Source organism: Embiotoca jacksoni, unplaced genomic scaffold (genome assembly GCF_022577435.1).
Source record: "Embiotoca jacksoni isolate LCO1_2020_lvr unplaced genomic scaffold, fEmbJac1.0.p SCAF_68, whole genome shotgun sequence".
NCBI lineage: Eukaryota > Metazoa > Chordata > Actinopteri > Embiotocidae > Embiotoca > Embiotoca jacksoni.
In genome coordinates, this window is record NW_027185423.1 from 1,525,060 (window position 1) to 1,542,381 (window position 17,322).

The 17,322-nt window shown below is 40.9% G+C and overlaps 1 protein-coding gene across 1 annotated transcript; it reads right to left on the minus strand.

The window, feature by feature from the left end:
- Positions 1-11,167: 11,167 nt before the first annotated feature.
- LOC138214141 (butyrophilin subfamily 3 member A2-like) lies at positions 11,168-13,268 on the minus strand. The gene is made up of 5 exons (XM_069175510.1): positions 13,196-13,268; positions 12,616-12,957; positions 12,211-12,498; positions 11,995-12,111; positions 11,168-11,676 (listed from the first exon to the last, which is right to left on the minus strand). Exons 1-5 carry the CDS (start codon positions 13,266-13,268, stop codon positions 11,168-11,170), a joined length of 1,329 nt encoding a protein of 442 aa, XP_069031611.1.
- Positions 13,269-17,322: the final 4,054 nt, after the last annotated feature.

The window sequence follows — 17,322 nt, forward strand, 5'->3', positions numbered from 1 at the left end:
AATGTTCTCTGTTTCTATCTCTGTAATGTTCTCTGTTTCTATCTCTCTAATGTTCTCTGTTTCTATCTCTGTAATGTTCTCTGTTTCTATCTCTCTAATGTTCTCTGTTTCTATCTCTGTAATGTTCTCTGTTTCTATCTCTCTAATGTTCTCTGTTTCTATCTCTGTAATGTTCTCTGTTTCTATCTCTGTAATGTTCTCTGTTTCTATCCCTGTAATGTTCTCTGTTTCTATCTCTCTAATGTTCTCTGTTTCTATCTCTGTAATGTTCTCTGTTTCTATCCCTGTAATGTTCTCTGTTTCTATCTCTCTAATGTTCTCTGTTTCTATCTCTGTAATGTTCTCTGTTTCTATCTCTAATGTTCTCTGTTTCTATCCCTGTAATGTTCTCTGTTTCTATCTCTGTAATGTTCTCTGTTTCTATCTCTGTAATGTTCTCTGTTTCTATCCCTGTAATGTTCTCTGTTTCTATCTCTGTAATGTTCTCTGTTTCTATCCCTGTAATGTTCTCTGTTTCTATCTCTGTAATGTTCTCTGTTTCTATCTCTGTAATGTTCTCTGTTTCTATCTCTAATGTTCTCTGTTTCTATCCCTGTAATGTTCTCTGTTTCTATCTCTGTAATGTTCTCTGTTTCTATCTCTGTAATGTTCTCTGTTTCTATCTCTGTAATGTTCTCTGTTTCTATCTCTGTAATGTTCTCTGTTTCTATCTCTGTAATGTTCTCTGTTTCTATCTCTCTAATGTTCTCTGTTTCTATCTCTGTAATGTTCTCTGTTTCTATCTCTCTAATGTTCTCTGTTTCTATCTCTGTAATGTTCTCTGTTTCTATCTCTCTAATGTTCTCTGTTTCTATCTCTGTAATGTTCTCTGTTTCTATCTCTGTAATGTTCTCTGTTTCTATCCCTGTAATGTTCTCTGTTTCTATCTCTCTAATGTTCTCTGTTTCTATCTCTGTAATGTTCTCTGTTTCTATCCCTGTAATGTTCTCTGTTTCTATCTCTCTAATGTTCTCTGTTTCTATCTCTGTAATGTTCTCTGTTTCTATCTCTAATGTTCTCTGTTTCTATCCCTGTAATGTTCTCTGTTTCTATCTCTGTAATGTTCTCTGTTTCTATCTCTGTAATGTTCTCTGTTTCTATCCCTGTAATGTTCTCTGTTTCTATCTCTCTAATGTTCTCTGTTTCTATCTCTGTAATGTTCTCTGTTTCTATCTCTAATGTTCTCTGTTTCTATCTCTGTAATGTTCTCTGTTTCTATCTCTAATGTTCTCTGTTTCTATCCCTGTAATGTTCTCTGTTTCTATCTCTGTAATGTTCTCTGTTTCTATCTCTCTAATGTTCTCTGTTTCTATCTCTGTAATGTTCTCTGTTTCTATCTCTGTAATGTTCTCTGTTTCTATCACTGTAATGTTCTCTGTTTCTATCTCTGTAATGTTCTCTGTTTCTATCTCTGTAATGTTCTCTGTTTCTATCTCTGTAATGTTCTCTGTTTCTATCTCTGTAATGTTCTCTGTTTCTATCTCTGTAATGTTCTCTGTTTCTATCTCTAATGTTCTCTGTTTCTATCTCTGTAATGTTCTCTGTTTCTATCTCTAATGTTCTCTGTTTCTATCTCTCTAATGTTCTCTGTTTCTATCTCTGTAATGTTCTCTGTTTCTATCTCTGTAATGTTCTCTGTTTCTATCTCTGTAATGTTCTCTGTTTCCATCCCTGTATTGTTCTCTGTTCTGTTCAGGATCAGTCTCTGAACTTTTGGACACCAACCCATAAACTACCGTTGGTCATCTGCTGAATGTTTTCCCAGATGGACGGACCGTTCCTTCCAGCTTCGTTCATAACGACCCGTGTTCTGGTTTTCTATGTTCTCCTGATACGAGGTAACTTAAACACAAATACATTCCTCAAAGGTCACAAATGTTCTTTGGATCACATACAATTACAAAACCATATCAAACTACATTCATTTCCGTTCCTTAATGGATATTAGTAGTTATCCAGCGTGTCATGATGGTGCTCCATAACATGACAGATCTTGAAGGGTCTCCATGACATATTTAAACATTTCAAGTTGTCTCCAGATGCTTCTTCTCATCACAGTGACTAACAGCATGCACATTTTTCATAGCATGCCGATTAGAAATCCAGAACAAGTATTCCTTCTGGAGAACTCCAAACTGAAGCGTGTCTTGATGAACATCTGAACTTCCCCCTGATGTTCTGAATGTAGGAGTGTGCTGTAGAAACAGGATCTTAGTGTGAACAGCTGCTCAGTTGAAGAAATGGTCCAACTTCCTGCTGCAACAATTAATGAACATCTGTTTCTATTTCAAGGCCAGTCTCAGCTAATTGGGCCTCGTGAGCCAATAGTGGCAAGAGTTGGCGATGACATCATTCTGCCGTGTCACACGAGGCCTGCGGTGGATGTTTCTGCCAGAACGTTGGAGTGGACCAGGTCGGACCTGGACTCCGTGTTCGTCTACGTGCGGCGTTCTGGCGGAGAGTTTGAAAAGGGGAAACATCCGTCCTACAGAAGAAGAACATCGCTGTTCACAGAAGAACTGAAGCACGGAAACGTTTCCCTGAAGCTCACCAACGTGAAACTATCTGATAAAGGACAATATACGTGTTTCATTCCAGAACTGGACGAAGCGTCGCTTCTTGAGCTCGTTGTTGGTAAGTGGACATAGATGTGTTGCACGTGTGCATCTGGGTAGAAACAGTTTGAATCAAAGATGTTTGGAGTTGAACTGAGTCGGAACGATTCTCCGTCAGCATCAGTGTTGCGACGACACCGAGATTATCAACATCTCCATTTATCTCTGAAAGATCAACTTGTTTTATTTGAACTCCCAGAACAAACATTTTAACAGGAAGCACAAGAAGTCTTTTTCAAAATTAGGAGAATTTCTTTCCGTAAAAAGATTTTCCAGGCTGAATAACAGATTACGATCATATTTTAGTTCCTCTAAACATTTAAACTTGCAGATTGAAGAGTAAAAATAATTATTCATTATAATTATCTTATACAGATTAAGAAATGTGGAGGAAATTATAATCCTTCAGTTTCACTTTGCTCTTTCATGCAGTTGGAAACTTGAGTAGAAAAGTTTCATCAGTGTTAAATTATATGTTATCCCCCCTCAACCCCCCCCTCCCCCCCCAGCCCCAGATGCTGTATCTTCGCTTGTCATCATTTCAGAAGGGATTGAAAGAGAAGGAGGGTTAGTGTTGGACTGTAAGTCTGCAGGCTGGTATCCAGAACCTGAGGTGTTGTGGCTGGACGCTGAGGGAAACCTCCTCTCTGCTGGACCTACAGAGAGCGTCAGAGGTCCTGATGACCTCTATACTGTCAGCAGCAGAGTGACTGTGGAGAAGAGACACAGCAACAGCTTCACCTGTAGAGTCCAACAGAACAACATCAACCAGACCAGAGAGGTTCACATCCACCTTCCAGGTGAACGTGGTTCATCAAATGTTCTGACTTTAATTCTATTGGGTCGGATTCTATAGAAACGAAGTGTAATTCTGTGTTTTATCTTTTCAGATGAGTTCTTCGTGTCTCCATCCAGCTCTGCTGCTCTCATCGCTGGTTTGTCTGTTAGTTTGTCTGTTTGTATTGTGTTTATTATAGCGCTCCTCTCTTGTTGGTGGAAACTGAGAAAAGACGTCATGAGTAAGTCAACAGATGTACGACTGTGTTGGGAAATATCTATTTTACATTTCCAGTCAACTTGGCATCGTGTCTTATTTTATATTCTATCTTTCACCTCCTTATTAGAATAGTTTTACTCTAACAGCTTTAATTTCACAGAGACCCGGAGAAGCTGTGATGAAGATGAAGGAGGAAGAGAGCAAAAAAACCTCCTGGGAGGTGAAGTGGAAGGAGAGACGACAAGCAGACAAGTAAGAACCTGAATCATGAGGAGTTATTTCTCCTTGGAAAACTGGAAGGAGCAAAAATCAAACCACAAAACGCTCCTTAAAGTCTGAAGATAAACAGGCTGATGGGAACAGAGGAGGAGGAGGGAGGAGGAGGAGGAGGAGGAGGGGGGAGGAGGAGGAGGGAGGAGAAGAAGGAGGAGGGGAGAGGAGGAGGAGGGAGGAGGAGCAAAGGAGGAGGGGGGAGGAGCAGAGGAAGAGGAGGTTGGAGAGGGGGAGGAGAAGGAAGGAGGAGGAGCAGAAGAGGAGGGGAGGGAGGGGGAGGAGGAGGGGGAGGAGGGGCAGAGGAGGAGGGGAGAGGAGGAGTAGGGAGGAGGAGGGAGGAGGAGTAGGAGGGAAGAGGAGCAAAGGAGGAGCAGAGGAGGAGGGGGAGGGAGGAGGGATGAGGGAGGAGGAAGGAGGAGGAGCAGAAGAGGAGAGGAGGGAGGAGGAGGAAGGAGGAGGAGCAGAGGAGCAGAGGAGCAGCAGAGGAGGAATGAGGCTGAGAGTGGAGAGGAGACTCAGAAAGTAAACTCCTTCATATCTGTGATTTATAACATTTAACATCATGTTTGTTCAAATGTGCTGAAAAGATGCGTCGTCTGATTTCTGTCCTCCTTCTAGTCTTCATGGAATCCATCAAAATGGTTCGAGGAGGAGCAGCAGAGGAGGAGGGACAAGGAGCGGAGGAGGAGGAAGGAGGAGGAGCAGAGGAGGAAGGAGGCTGAGGATGAAGTGACATCTTTGAAGAAGAAGGTTCATCTTTGTATTTTCTTCAGATGAAACATTTCCAACTTGGTTCTTGTTTGTTTGAAGTTCTTGGTGTTCTTCTTTGAACTCGTTAAATGAGTTTAATAAAGCTACCATCGAGTTACAAAGTAGATTTGATCACTTCATTCAAATCTGTAGAGCTCTTACTGTCAGAGGAACGTGTGTCGGATAAACAGGGAATTTCTCAGTTCATTATGAAAGAGGACAAATGCTGAGATGATCATGAATTCATCTCCTCGGTACAAACACTGTGACCTTGTTCTAGATGAAGGTTCAAGGTTCTTTATAATAGATACTTCAAAATAATGTCATCAGATCATGAAGAAACAAATCTCTCATCTTCTCTCCTCTCAGCTGGAAGAACGATCACATGATCATGAGGAGCTGAAAAAAGAGAATCTGCAGCTAGAAAAAGACCTGAAGGATGAAAAGACAGAAAAGGAGAAATCAGAGCAGCAGAAGAAGAATCTGCAGACCGAGGTTCATTTTATTAACTTTACACTCTGTTATTAATCAAACTGTTTTCATATCAAGTCACTCAGCTTCATGACAGAAGAGCTCTCACCTTTCCTCCATCTTTTCTCTCCTTGTAGGCGACCCGTCTATCAGATGAAGTCCAGAACCTCCGAGAGGAAAAGTCCAGAACTGAAGACCAGAACCAGCAGCTGCTAAAACATCTGGAGGATCAGAGAAAAAAGGTTTATTTGAATTAGTTTATGTTTCAAATATCTGTTAGTTGTTAATCTCACAATTATTGCCTCCTTTGATGAGTTTAAACATTCAACTGGAAGGTAAAGAGTCAGTTCAGTTCAACTCTTTGTGTTTTCTTGACACTGGTTTTACATCCCGATTGTTTGGGATCCCACAGAACTCTATTTTTGTAGGTATTAAACATTACTGATTACTTTGTTTTTATATGAGATTATAAAGAAAATGTTATCGACTTCCAGGAGATTTACAAGATGATGAAAATGTAGAAATGTCTGTCAGTTCGTCACAGAACTAGAAGACATAGAAACTCTGAGTAGAACTATGTTTTGTAGATTGGACCTCTGACACCTTTTCCAATGGTTGAAACTGTAAAACAAGGATCTAAACTATCCTCCTCTTTGAGTGTTGTTGATGGAACACTTGATCAAATCAGAGCTCCTGTGTTGAAACTTCACCGTGCTGGAAGCCCCGTTTTTAAAATGAAGACACTTTAAGAAGAATTCAATCCAGACCATTGATGAACAAATCTCTAATCTTCTCTCCTCTCAGCTGGAGGGAGGAGGAGGAGCAGAGGAAGGAGGAGGAGGAGCAGAGGAGGGAGGAGGAGGAGCAAAGGAGGAAGGAGGAGGAGGGAGAAGGAGGGAGGAGGAGGAGCAGAGGAGGAGAGGGGAGGGAGTAGGAGGAGAAGCAGAGGAGGCGGAGGAGGAGCAGAAGAGGAGGGAGGTGGGAAGAGGAGGAGGAGCAGCAGAGGAGGAGGGAGGAGGAGCGGAGGAGGAGGAAGGAGGAGGAGCAGAGGAGGAAGGAGGCTGAGGATGAAGTGGCATCTTTGAAGAAGAAGGTTCATCTTTGTATTTTCTTCAGATGAAACATTTCCAACTTGGTTCTTGTTTGTTTGAAGTTCTTGGTGTTCTTCTTTGAACTCGTTAAATGAGTTTAATAAAGCTACCATCGAGTTACAAAGTAGATTTGATCACTTCATTCAAATCTGTAGAGCTCTTACTGTCAGAGGAACGTGTGTCGGATAAACAGGGAATTTCTCAGTTCATTATGAAAGAGGACAAATGCTGAGATGATCATGAATTCATCTCCTCGGTACAAACACTGTGACCTTGTTCTAGATGAAGGTTCAAGGTTCTTTATAATAGATACTTCAAAATAATGTCATCAGATCATGAAGAAACAAATCTCTCATCTTCTCTCCTCTCAGCTGGAAGAACGATCACATGATCATGAGGAGCTGAAAAAAGAGAATCTGAAGACCAAGAAAACAGAGGTTTGTATTTTGATGTGATTATTGTCTGTTTTTAGTTGGAAATCTCCTGATGACAGATTCATTTTGGAGGAGAAAGGAGAAATCAGAGGAGCAGAACAACTTTCTTCCAGCAGGCAGTTTGAACATTCAAAGCATCGCTGGAGGAGGGAGGAGGGAGGAGGAGGAGGGAGGAGGAGGAGGGAGGGAGGAGGAGCAGAGGAGGAGGGAGGAGGAGGAGGAGGAGGAGGGGGGAGGAGGAGGAGAAGGAGGAGGAGGAGCAGAGGAGGAGGGAGGAGGAGGGAGGAGGAGGGAGGAGGAGGGAGGAGGAGAAGAGGAGCAGAGGAGGAAGAGGAGAGGAGGAGGAGGAAGGGAGGGAGGAGCAGAACAACTTTCTTCCAGCAGGCAGTTTGAACATTCAAAGCATCGCTGGAGGAGGGAGGAGGGAGGAGGGAGGAGGGGAGGAGGAGAGGAGGAGGAGGAGCAGAGGAGGAGGGAGGATGAGGAGCAGAGGAGGAGGGGGAGGAGGAGGAGGAGGAAGAGGGAGGAGCAGAACAACTTTCTTCCAGCAGGCATTTTGAACATTCAAAGCATCGCTGGAGGAGGGAGGAGGAGGAGGAGGAAGAGGGAGGAAGAAGAGGGGAGGGAGGAGGAGCAGAGGAGGAGGGAGGGGGAGGGAGGAGGAGAGGAGGAGAGGAGGAAGAGGAGAGGAGGAGGAGGAGGAGGAGGAGGAAGAGGGAGGAGGGAGGAGGAGGAGGGAGGGATGAGCAGAACAACTTTCTTCCAGCAGGCAGTTTGAACAGTCAAAGCATCGCTGGAGGAGGGAGGAGAGAGGAGGAGGAGGAGAGAGGAGGAGGAGGAGGAGGGAGGAGGAGGGAGAGGGAGGAGGAGGGGGAGAGAGCAGGAGGAGGGAGTAGCAAAGGAGGAGGGAGAAAAGAGTAGGAGTAAGAAAGGAGGAGGGAGGAGGAGGAGCAGAGGAGGAGGGAGGAGGAGGGAGGAGGAGGAGGAGGAGAACGAGGGAGGAGGAGCAGAGGAGGAGCAGAACAACTTTCTTCCAGCAGGCAGTTTGAACATTCAAAGCATCGCTGGAGGAGGGAGGAGGGAGGAGGAGGAGGAGGGGAGGAGGAGGGGGAGGGAGGAGGAGCAGAGGAGGAAGAGGAGAGGAGGAGGGAGGAGGAGCAGAACAACTTTCTTCCAGCAGGCAGTTTGAACATTCAAAGCATCGCTGGAGGAGGGAGGAGGGAGGAGGAGGAGGAGGAGGGAGGAGTGAGGAGGAGGAGGGAGGGATGAGCAGAACAACTTTCTTCCAGCAGGCAGTTTGAACAGTCAAAGCATCGCTGGAGGAGGGAGGAGAGAGGAGGAGGAGGAGAGAGGAGGAGGAGGAGGAGGAGGGAGGAGGAGGGAGAGAGAGCAGGGGGAGGGAGTAGCAAAGGAGGAGGGAGAAAAGAGTAGGAGTAAGAAAGGAGGAGGGAGGAGGAGGAGCAGAGGAGCAGAGGAGGAGGGAGGAGGAGGGAGTAGGAGGAGGAGGAGAACGAGGGAGGAGGAGCAGAGGAGGAGCAGAACAACTTTCTTCCAGCAGGCAGTTTGAACATTCAAAGCATCGCTGGAGGAGGGAGGAGGGAGGAGGGAGGAGGAGGAGGAGGGAGGAGCAGAACAACTTTCTTCCAGCAGGCAGTTTGAACATTCAAAGCATCGCTGCACTGATTATTCTGGATGGAAGAAATGAGAAATGGAGGAAAAGTGCAGCAGATCACACTTCAGAGACCTGAAGTGGTTCAACACTTCTGTTTCGTCCAGATTTGTTCCTTTCAGCAGCCGTTAACAAACACCATGACCCACAATCCCTACAAATGGCAGAGATCTGGTGATGTGACACCAGTGTCGGCTCTGAGGTGCTCGTAGCTTTCTGTTCATGAACTTTGTTGAAACAACAACGGTTTGAATTTCAAATATCTGCTGTTGGAGTAAACTACTGGAACAAACTATTTATTTCAGAAAAAACAACCAAAGAAATGCTGAGTCAGAGATTGTATTTGTTAATGAAGCTAGTGGGACAGAGGCTAGACAGGAAGTGATGTCATGATTTCAGGTCTCTTTGACAGACAAGCTTCAAGTGTCTCTTGTGTGTTGTCTCACTCAGTTAGGACAAAGACAGACAACCTCCAGCAGCAGTTCAGCCAATCAGAGCTCAGCAACAGGACACATCACTGTGGAGGTCGACCAATGGGGCAGATATATCCGTCTCATAAACACCTCCAAGCAGGTAACACTGTTTGTGTAGATAAACACTGAATAAGTACTGTTGGTGTTCAACATACAACACTATACAACTGTAGAACAGTAATACACTAAACAAGGTGTTCCTAATGTCCCGTACAAACCAGGACAACAACAACAACCTGCTGTTCATGTCACAATCTATTTTCATGTAAATAATAGAAATGACAGATTTAATGCTCACCAACATTCATTTGTTGTTGTGTCTTTGTCTCATTGTTCCTCTGGTGGTTAAATGTCCTGCAGGAGGAACAACTGGGAGGCTGCAGGTTAAAACTTCAAGTCAACAACACAGAAACCTTCATGTACACATTCAAGGAGTCTTTCAACATCAGGAGTGGAGGGAGAGTCACTGTGAGTGTTTCTTGATGTTTCAGTTATGTTGTTTCTTTATTTATTTTCTTTCATTTCCTTTTTTTTTGTCTTTCTTTTGCTTCTCAGTCTTTGACCTTTGTTTACTATATTTACAGATGTGGTGTTCAGGTTCTGGCAGCAATGATCCTCATATTGGTCACCTGGTGTGGAACGAAGTGAAGCCCTGGAGGCCTGAAGACCAGCTGCAGCTCAGCCTCATCACTCAGACTGGAGAGATCAAACTACTATAGTCCTCATTTAGTTGCTTTAATCACCAACAGTAACAAGTCATGACAAAAAGTTTCCATCCAGTAGTTGATCTGATGAGGAAGGAAGTCTTTGAGGACTGAAGACCAACTGCAGGTCGTCCTGCAGCTCCATTTAAATAAAGCACTGTAATCTAAAACAGCACGACTCAGCAAAATGACTTTTCTTCTTGATCTGATCTGAAACACGTCTCTCCTACTTTTTAATGATTTGTTGAAAGTTCACACAAAGTAGACAAAGTTCAATTAAAATCACTTTTATTTTGTATTTGCTCCACTGATTTCATGTCATTTGAGCTGCAACACAAACATGTTTTTACAATTATTGAATCAAAGTCGGCTTCCGGATGATGTTTCTGTTTCTGACCTCGTTTCATTCGTCTGTAATTTTTAGTTTCATCAATAAATACAGTCAGTGTAGAATTTGCTCCGCTATGTTTTCTGTAATAAAGAGATTAAACTTCATATAAAAACATGTTTGAACTCAGCCTTGATGATCAGATGTGTGTCGTCTTCCTGCCGACTGTCTGAGCATCAGACTGAAATCCATCTGAAGTGCACCGTACGACAACTTCTTCTTCCTGTGCAGCTCTTCATACGAGACACACGTTTCAACCAGCTGTGTTTTGGATGTCTTTGAGTTTACACCATCAACTTCCTGCCAACAAATTCTCCAACACATTTTGAACGTTCCAACACAGTTAAACACTCGTTAAACTTGAATAAAAACACAGCCTCAAAGTTCCTCTTTGATTCCACCAGCAGCTGAAAACTCAATTCTAAAATCCTGATATTCACACAGTTAAATCTGGAGCCCAAGCAGCAACCTCCAGGGCTGAGACACTCAGCCAAAGATGAAGTTCCTCCAATGGCCACCAGGGTGTTCAAAAGCCAGTTAGTCCTCACAAACAACACACCGACGTACAATCCTCCTCCCCAACACACCGTTTAAAGCTGACGATGCTGTTTGGAAGAGAAAACATGGAAAGAGTTTGGACAGACGTGAAACCTTAAATACACCAAGATTTCATAACTTAATAAATCAGTCACAGAGAAAGCTCAGGACAAAAAACCATGTTTAATTTAAAATTTAAAAAAAACACGTAAAATCATTGGAGAAACAACTGAACTCTACACGTACAAACTCTTGATTGGCTTCTGTATGTATTTAATCACACAAGATACAAATAAAAAACTAAAAAAAACTGTCACTTTGCAGTAAGAAAGGATTTGTATATGAAATCTTAATATATATATAAAAAAGATAAAAGCTACCCACCACAGCATAAGGTTATATAAAAACCTCCATATTCAGAAAGGTAATCTTCATAAAATTAATTTAAATCTATATGATATAAACAACTTTTGATTTTTGTCTGTAATTCATCAGCAGCAGAAAACATCTGGAACTTTTTGGATTGTTTTATAGGATTGTTAAAAACATCAAAGTGTGAAACCAGAGATATTTTCTAAAAGTTACATTTCTATATTTGATATCGTATCACTTTGTAAATGTTGTGTTTAAAAAAGAAGTCTTAAACAATCACTGACTGCTTTGACTGAAATGTTCTTCAATTAAAACGTTTCATCGTCTTATTTCTTCTCTTGCTGAAGTTTAATCTCATTTTTTCTGTCTCTCGATATCCTCGATTCGTTCTTTCATTTTCTCCATGCGAGTCTCTATCCTGGTTTTCCTTTCAGTCGTCATGGTAACCTCGTCACTTATCTTCATCATTAGTTTCTCTGTGTTCAGTTGGAGTTGTTGAATCTCGTTCTTTTTGTCCTTCAGTTTCTTGATGACTTCTATCAGGATTTTTTCTAGTTTGAAGAATCCCTGAACTTTAACGGTCTGATCTCCCTTCTTTTCTGTTACATCTTTATCCACTAACTTCATCTTCTCTTCACTCTCCTCCACTTCTTTCTCCAACTCCTCCTTTTGGGAGGAGAGTTGTTTGTTCTGCTCCTCCAGCTCCTCCTTCATTTCCATCAGTGCATCAATCATCTGTTTCGTACTCATCTGTTCTTCTTCACTCTTTTTCAGCTCCTCTTCAAGTTTTGTCTTTTTCTTGTCCAAGTCTTTCATGAGCTGTGATTGATCTTCATTCTTACTGTTAGAATTCTTCTTCATCTCTGTGGAAACAAATGAATGAACCGTTGAAAATGTTGAATGTTTCATTTATGCAGTACTAAAATCAAAGAGACACAATAAGCCAACAACAGTGTAGAATACGTTTCATCATGCGTTTGGAACAAGAAGCTCCTTTCTATCAACTTTCTACTTGGACTACGACCTCTGCACTTCAACATCTGAAACAATCATGTGATGCCGTCATGAATTTCATTGTGATCTGTGAACATAAGGTTGACTTTCATTGCTGCATTAGGATTTCTTCATATTAGCATTCATTTCAAATTCATTTTTAAATAAATCAAATATGTTTGACTCACTTTTGTTTTGTCTCCGTTTCCAGATAAAAAAGGAAACTGAGAGAATTAAGATGAAGCAGAAAACCACGCTGAAGGTGATAGAAGCTGCACAGTTAGACGGAGCCACGAAGAAATCATCTGTACAAACAATAAAACAAAGAAAACACACTGCATTCACGTAACGGAAAACTTCAACTGTTAAAACCTGAAACTTCTCTTTCCAGAATTTATTCCTACCTGCAATAGATATGTGAACCTCTCTGGTCTGGTTGATGTTGTTCTGTTGGACTCTACAGGTGAAGCTGTTGCTGTGTCTCTTCTCCACAGTCACTCTGCTGCTGACAGTATAGAGGTCATCAGGACCTCTGACGCTCTCTGTAGGTCCAGCAGAGAGGAGGTTTCCCTCAGCGTCCAGCCACAACACCTCAGGTTCTGGATACCAGCCTGCAGACTTACAGTCCAACATCACTCCTCTGGAGGATTCATCAAGTCCTGCTATGATGATATCAGGTGAGGAAACATCACCTGGTGAGAGAGGAGGCATTTAAAATAATGATTATTGGGTTAATCCTCCCAACTTTGGAGAAGTAGTGTGTCAGAAGGTGGAGTCAGCTGTGTGAGTAGTGTACTTCATCTACTTACCAACAAGAAGCTCAACAAAATATTCTGTTTTCTGTTCAGGAATGTAACATCTGTATCTTCCATTGTCAGAATATTTCACTTCAGAGAGTTTCAGTGAAAAGTCTCCGTGCTTCAGTTTGTCAAAGGACAACGAGGCTCTTCCCTCGAAGGCTTTGTTTTGGTCATCCAGAACCTCCTGACCATCGTACCACACGTACACAAATCTGGGGTTCAAATCAGGTCTACCCCACTCCACCGTCACCTGAACACCACCTGATGGAGCTTCCAGGTGGCACGGCAAAACAACGTCATCACCAACCAGTGCTGTGATTGGCTGAGATGTGCTGATCTCCTGCATCTGACCTGGAGAAAGAAAGTTCATCAGATATTCAGATTCAACACTTAAATGCTAAAAACATTGTTTGCTTTGTTAAAATATGTTCTACATTTCGTGATAATCAAAACTAAATGAGTAAAACCAGTGATTTCCTGGAGTGTGACCAGTCAGAGAGCTCTCTCATCTCGTCTGACTTTACGTTACACTGCTGTGTTACAGCCTTTGTACACAAACACATTCAGAACATTTCAGTGTTCAACTCACTTTGGTAAAAGTGTGTCAGGAGAACGAAGACCATCATGTGTTTGAAAGATAATCCGTCCACCATGAGAACCATCCTGGAGTCCTAAATATTCAAATACAGGTATTCATTATTAGTAAGTTCACAAGTCAGCTTAAAGTACTTGTTGGCTGTAGAAAACAAGCTTAAATGTAGTAACAGAAAAAGAAAGTGTTTTACAACAGAACATCTACGACTTTAACTTGTAAACCAGATTCAACATTTAGCAGCAAAATGTGTGAAGACATCTGAGAGTAAAGTGTGAAGTATCTGCTGCAGGAAGAAACACCAACACTAACCTGGCTCCATATTTGCTTCTCACACTTTCCGTTTAATTGTACAACTGAGACCAGTCAAAGCCGTCTCATGTAGTCTGTTGTAAAAACTGCTTTTAGACATTCTGACATTCAGAACATGTTGAAATGCGCTGAAATCATGAAAGCAGCCATTTAAAACGTGAACTTGAGAAACTTCTGAATACCTGTTTAGTGCTTGGAAGCGGCGCCTCTCCTCTCAGGAAGCTGTGTGGTCAAAGTCTTCTGACAGCAGCAGGTGTACTTCGATAAGTCCCAGGGCAAATAAAATGAGGTGTGTTGCTTTATTACACGCCCATGATTGTAGTGTATACGTACGCTACACACACACACACATTGGATTTATGTTTTAAAATGCTGCTCATTGTTTAGATACGACAGAAAACATTGACTTATAAATTATAATGAATAAATGTGGAAACTAAAACTCTCATCTGAACCTCAAAATGATAAAAATGTCTTCATAAAATCAGATGCAACAGCTGTGACTGAACCCGGTACACAGTTGGAAGATCATTTTATTACAGAGAAAACACTGAATGGTTCATATTTAATCTTCAGCCGGTACCAGGAATCCAAAGCTGATCTGGATTTCTGCTTCCTTAAAGTTCAAAACCTTCTTTCCATCTTAAAACAGTTTGCAGTTTCCTCCTTTACGAAGAAGAATATAGTCTAAGTTGTGGTCTTTTAGGATTTATGTTTTTTACAGTCCAATCTAGAAAAAAAACTTCAGGAGAACCTTTTTGAATTTGATTTTATTTGTACGTTAAAAATGCCCAAAATAATGACCCAATCTTGAATAAAACACAACCTAAAATAAAATGACTAAACACAGATGTCAAACAAACATCATAAAGTACATGAGTCCATGTTTTCATACCACATATAAATATTCTGAGATATTATGATACAGAAATGTATGAATGATCTGCATCCAACCAATTAAAAATAAAGTGGATTTCAATAGATAGATTTTGTCTTTGTCATTTAGCTGCAGCTAGTCGTAATAAATCAGTTCACATTAACAGTTCCACAAATCTCAAATTACACTAAATTATATTTCTCTTCCCCGTTGGTCGTCTCAAAGTTGAATGAATTCATCTGTACGATCATAGTTCATCATCATCTGTGGTTTTATTGTGCTATTTGTGCAACATGTGATTTAAAGCCCCCCAGATTAACAGAATTAGATAACACTACCTCTCCGTCAGATGTGTCCACGGGTTTCCATATATCTTTTACACTTCATTTTTAGTTTGCTATACAACAGTTATAGCAGGAAGTCCCTGGATGTACACAGAAAAAACAAATCACTATATAAGAACTTCTTATTGCTGGAACCCATTTTAATTTCAGTGATGCATAAACCTCCAATTAGTTATCTGGCTGTGGACTTCTGGTCATTTCCTGTTAGTTCAGCTACTCTAACTTGTTTCTTTTCATTATTATAGTCAACACAGGTTCTGTGGGGTTCATCAATGTCTTCATGTCCAGCAGCTGATTTTGACAATTTGTCTTTGTCTCATCCAATTGCCTTTGAGTTTGAAGAAGTTTTTCCTTTTCCTTTACTAAGGTACCGGTTGTTCCTGTCTTCCCCATTTCTGTCTGCACTAACTGAAGACTCTTCTTGTTTTCCTCCAACTTCTCCTCGACCTCCATAAGTCTCTCTTCGATCTGCCGTCTCAGTTCGTCGTATTCGCTCCTCTGTTCCTTCACTGCTGTAACCAGCTGCATCTTTTCATGATCTTCCTCCTTTTCTGAACCACGTCCAAGCAAACTTCTCCCATTCCTCTTGTTCTTGTCCCCTTTTCAGAGAAACACCACAGAAACAGAACAAATGGGAGTTTAAATGACAAACAATATTTCATTCTTAGAGCAGTTTAGATGTTTTCTTCCATGATACAATTTGTACTCTAAAATAAGACATGGATCATTTGAAATACTGTTATATTGTATTTTGGATTCATCGAATGGAGAGAAGTAAATTGCATGATATGTTTTTAAATTGTTCCACTAGATAGACTTAAACCTAATAACATACAATTTTATATTAAAATGAACATTAGTGTTTTGTGTTGAAATATTTTTTTGTATAAACAGCAAGATTTGACTCACGTTTAATAAACCACATTTCACCAGCACCAACACCGACACCTACGATGAGCCCACCGAAGCCACAAATCAAGGCCTTGTGAATATTGGGTTCATCTGGAGTATCACCTGGTGAGGAGGCAAGTCTGATCAGTGAGTCAAAGCAGACATTTCAAATAAGAAATTAAAAAACAACACAATTTAATGTTAAAATGAACACTAGTGTTTTGAATTGAAATATGCTTTTTCATGAACACGAAGATTGGACTCACGTTTAATAAACCACATGACCAGAGCACCGACACCGACACCTATGATGAGTCTACCAGAGCCACAAATCAAGGGCATGACAATACTGGGTTCAGATGTAGAATTCAGTTGGTCCATTTCATCTGGAGTATCACCTGGTGAGGAGGCAAGTCTGATCAGTGAGTCAAAGCAGACATTTCACATCTTAAAAAAAAAAAAAAATTATATTGAAATGAACGTTTGTGTTTTGTATTGAAATGTGCTTTTTCATAAACAGCAAGATTGGACTCACATTTAATAAACCACATGACCAGAGCACCGACACCAACACCTACGATGAGTCCACCGAAGCCACAAATCAAGGGCATGACAATACTGGGTTCAGATGTAGAATTCAGTTGGTCCATTTCATCTGGAGTATCACCTGGTGAGGAGGCAAGTCTGATCAGTGAGTCAAAGCAGACATTTCAAATAAGAAATAAAAAAGGCCTACAATCAATAGATCAATAAAGTGGAAAGAACCGCCTGATTGGTGTTTAAAGGACAACCAGAAAAATAAGTTGTAAAATAAAGTGGACGTCTGTGTTGAGGTTTCTTCCCTCAACATACTGTTTGTCAGCCCTGCTTCAATGCTCTCAAATACTTTCACTATTTTACTCACATCAACTGGAGCTGCAGTCGGATGAGATACTTAACAAAACATAGAAATTTAGATCAATAGTCAATCTGTGTGTTTCCTAGTGGTTGAGACCTTGAGACAGACAACAGTTAAAGCCGATCAGCTTTAATCAGATCCAGAGACTCGTATGGACCATGTCTACACTAACCTCCATAAATATTCAATTTGACAAAAAGGAAACATTTACAATTGTGTAACAAAAACATTTAAAAATATACTGCGACTAAATTTATCTAAATTCCTAATTTAAGAAATTACATTCATACATAATACAACCGTTCAATATTAAAATCATTAAAGCATTAAATTACAAAAGCGGACATATAAAGCAACTGTACAAAACAGAAAAGCAGATTTTACTGAAGTGTGTTCATCTAGAAGTTACACGACTAAAGTACAAACTGGTAAATGAATAATGATCTTCCAGTGGAGGCATCAGGAGTTCTGGGAAATCATAAACTGCAAACAAGCAACAAAATGTTGAGACCATGTAGAGACGAAGAGCTTTCCTAATATCAAGATAAATAATCAAAATACTTAATACTTTTATTGAAAATATTCAAATTTTAGTGCATTTTGTGTTTTGATGTAACAGAGTCCAAAATATAAACACATATGTAATTAAAGGGTTAGTTCACATTGATTGGAGCGGGGATGTCTGCGATACCTATTTATAGTCGGTGCATATTTTAAATGCACAGTAACTATAAACATATCTAGAAATTGACCACTTTAATTTTCCTTCAGTAACTCTGCCGACTAAAGCTGCACTTTTACT

Excerpts from the sequence above, each read along its gene's own strand:
- LOC138214141 (XM_069175510.1), bottom strand. The coding sequence starts at position 13,268 with ATGGTTCTCATGGTGGACGGATTATCTTTCAAACACATGATGGTCTTC. Across the intron at positions 12,958-13,195 it reads CCTGACACACTTTTACCAAA|GTCAGATGCAGGAGATCAGC; the intron begins GTGAGTTGAACA and ends TTCTTTCTCCAG. Across the intron at positions 12,112-12,210 it reads GGTTCACATATCTATTGCAG|ATGATTTCTTCGTGGCTCCG; the intron begins GTAGGAATAAAT and ends TTGTTTGTACAG.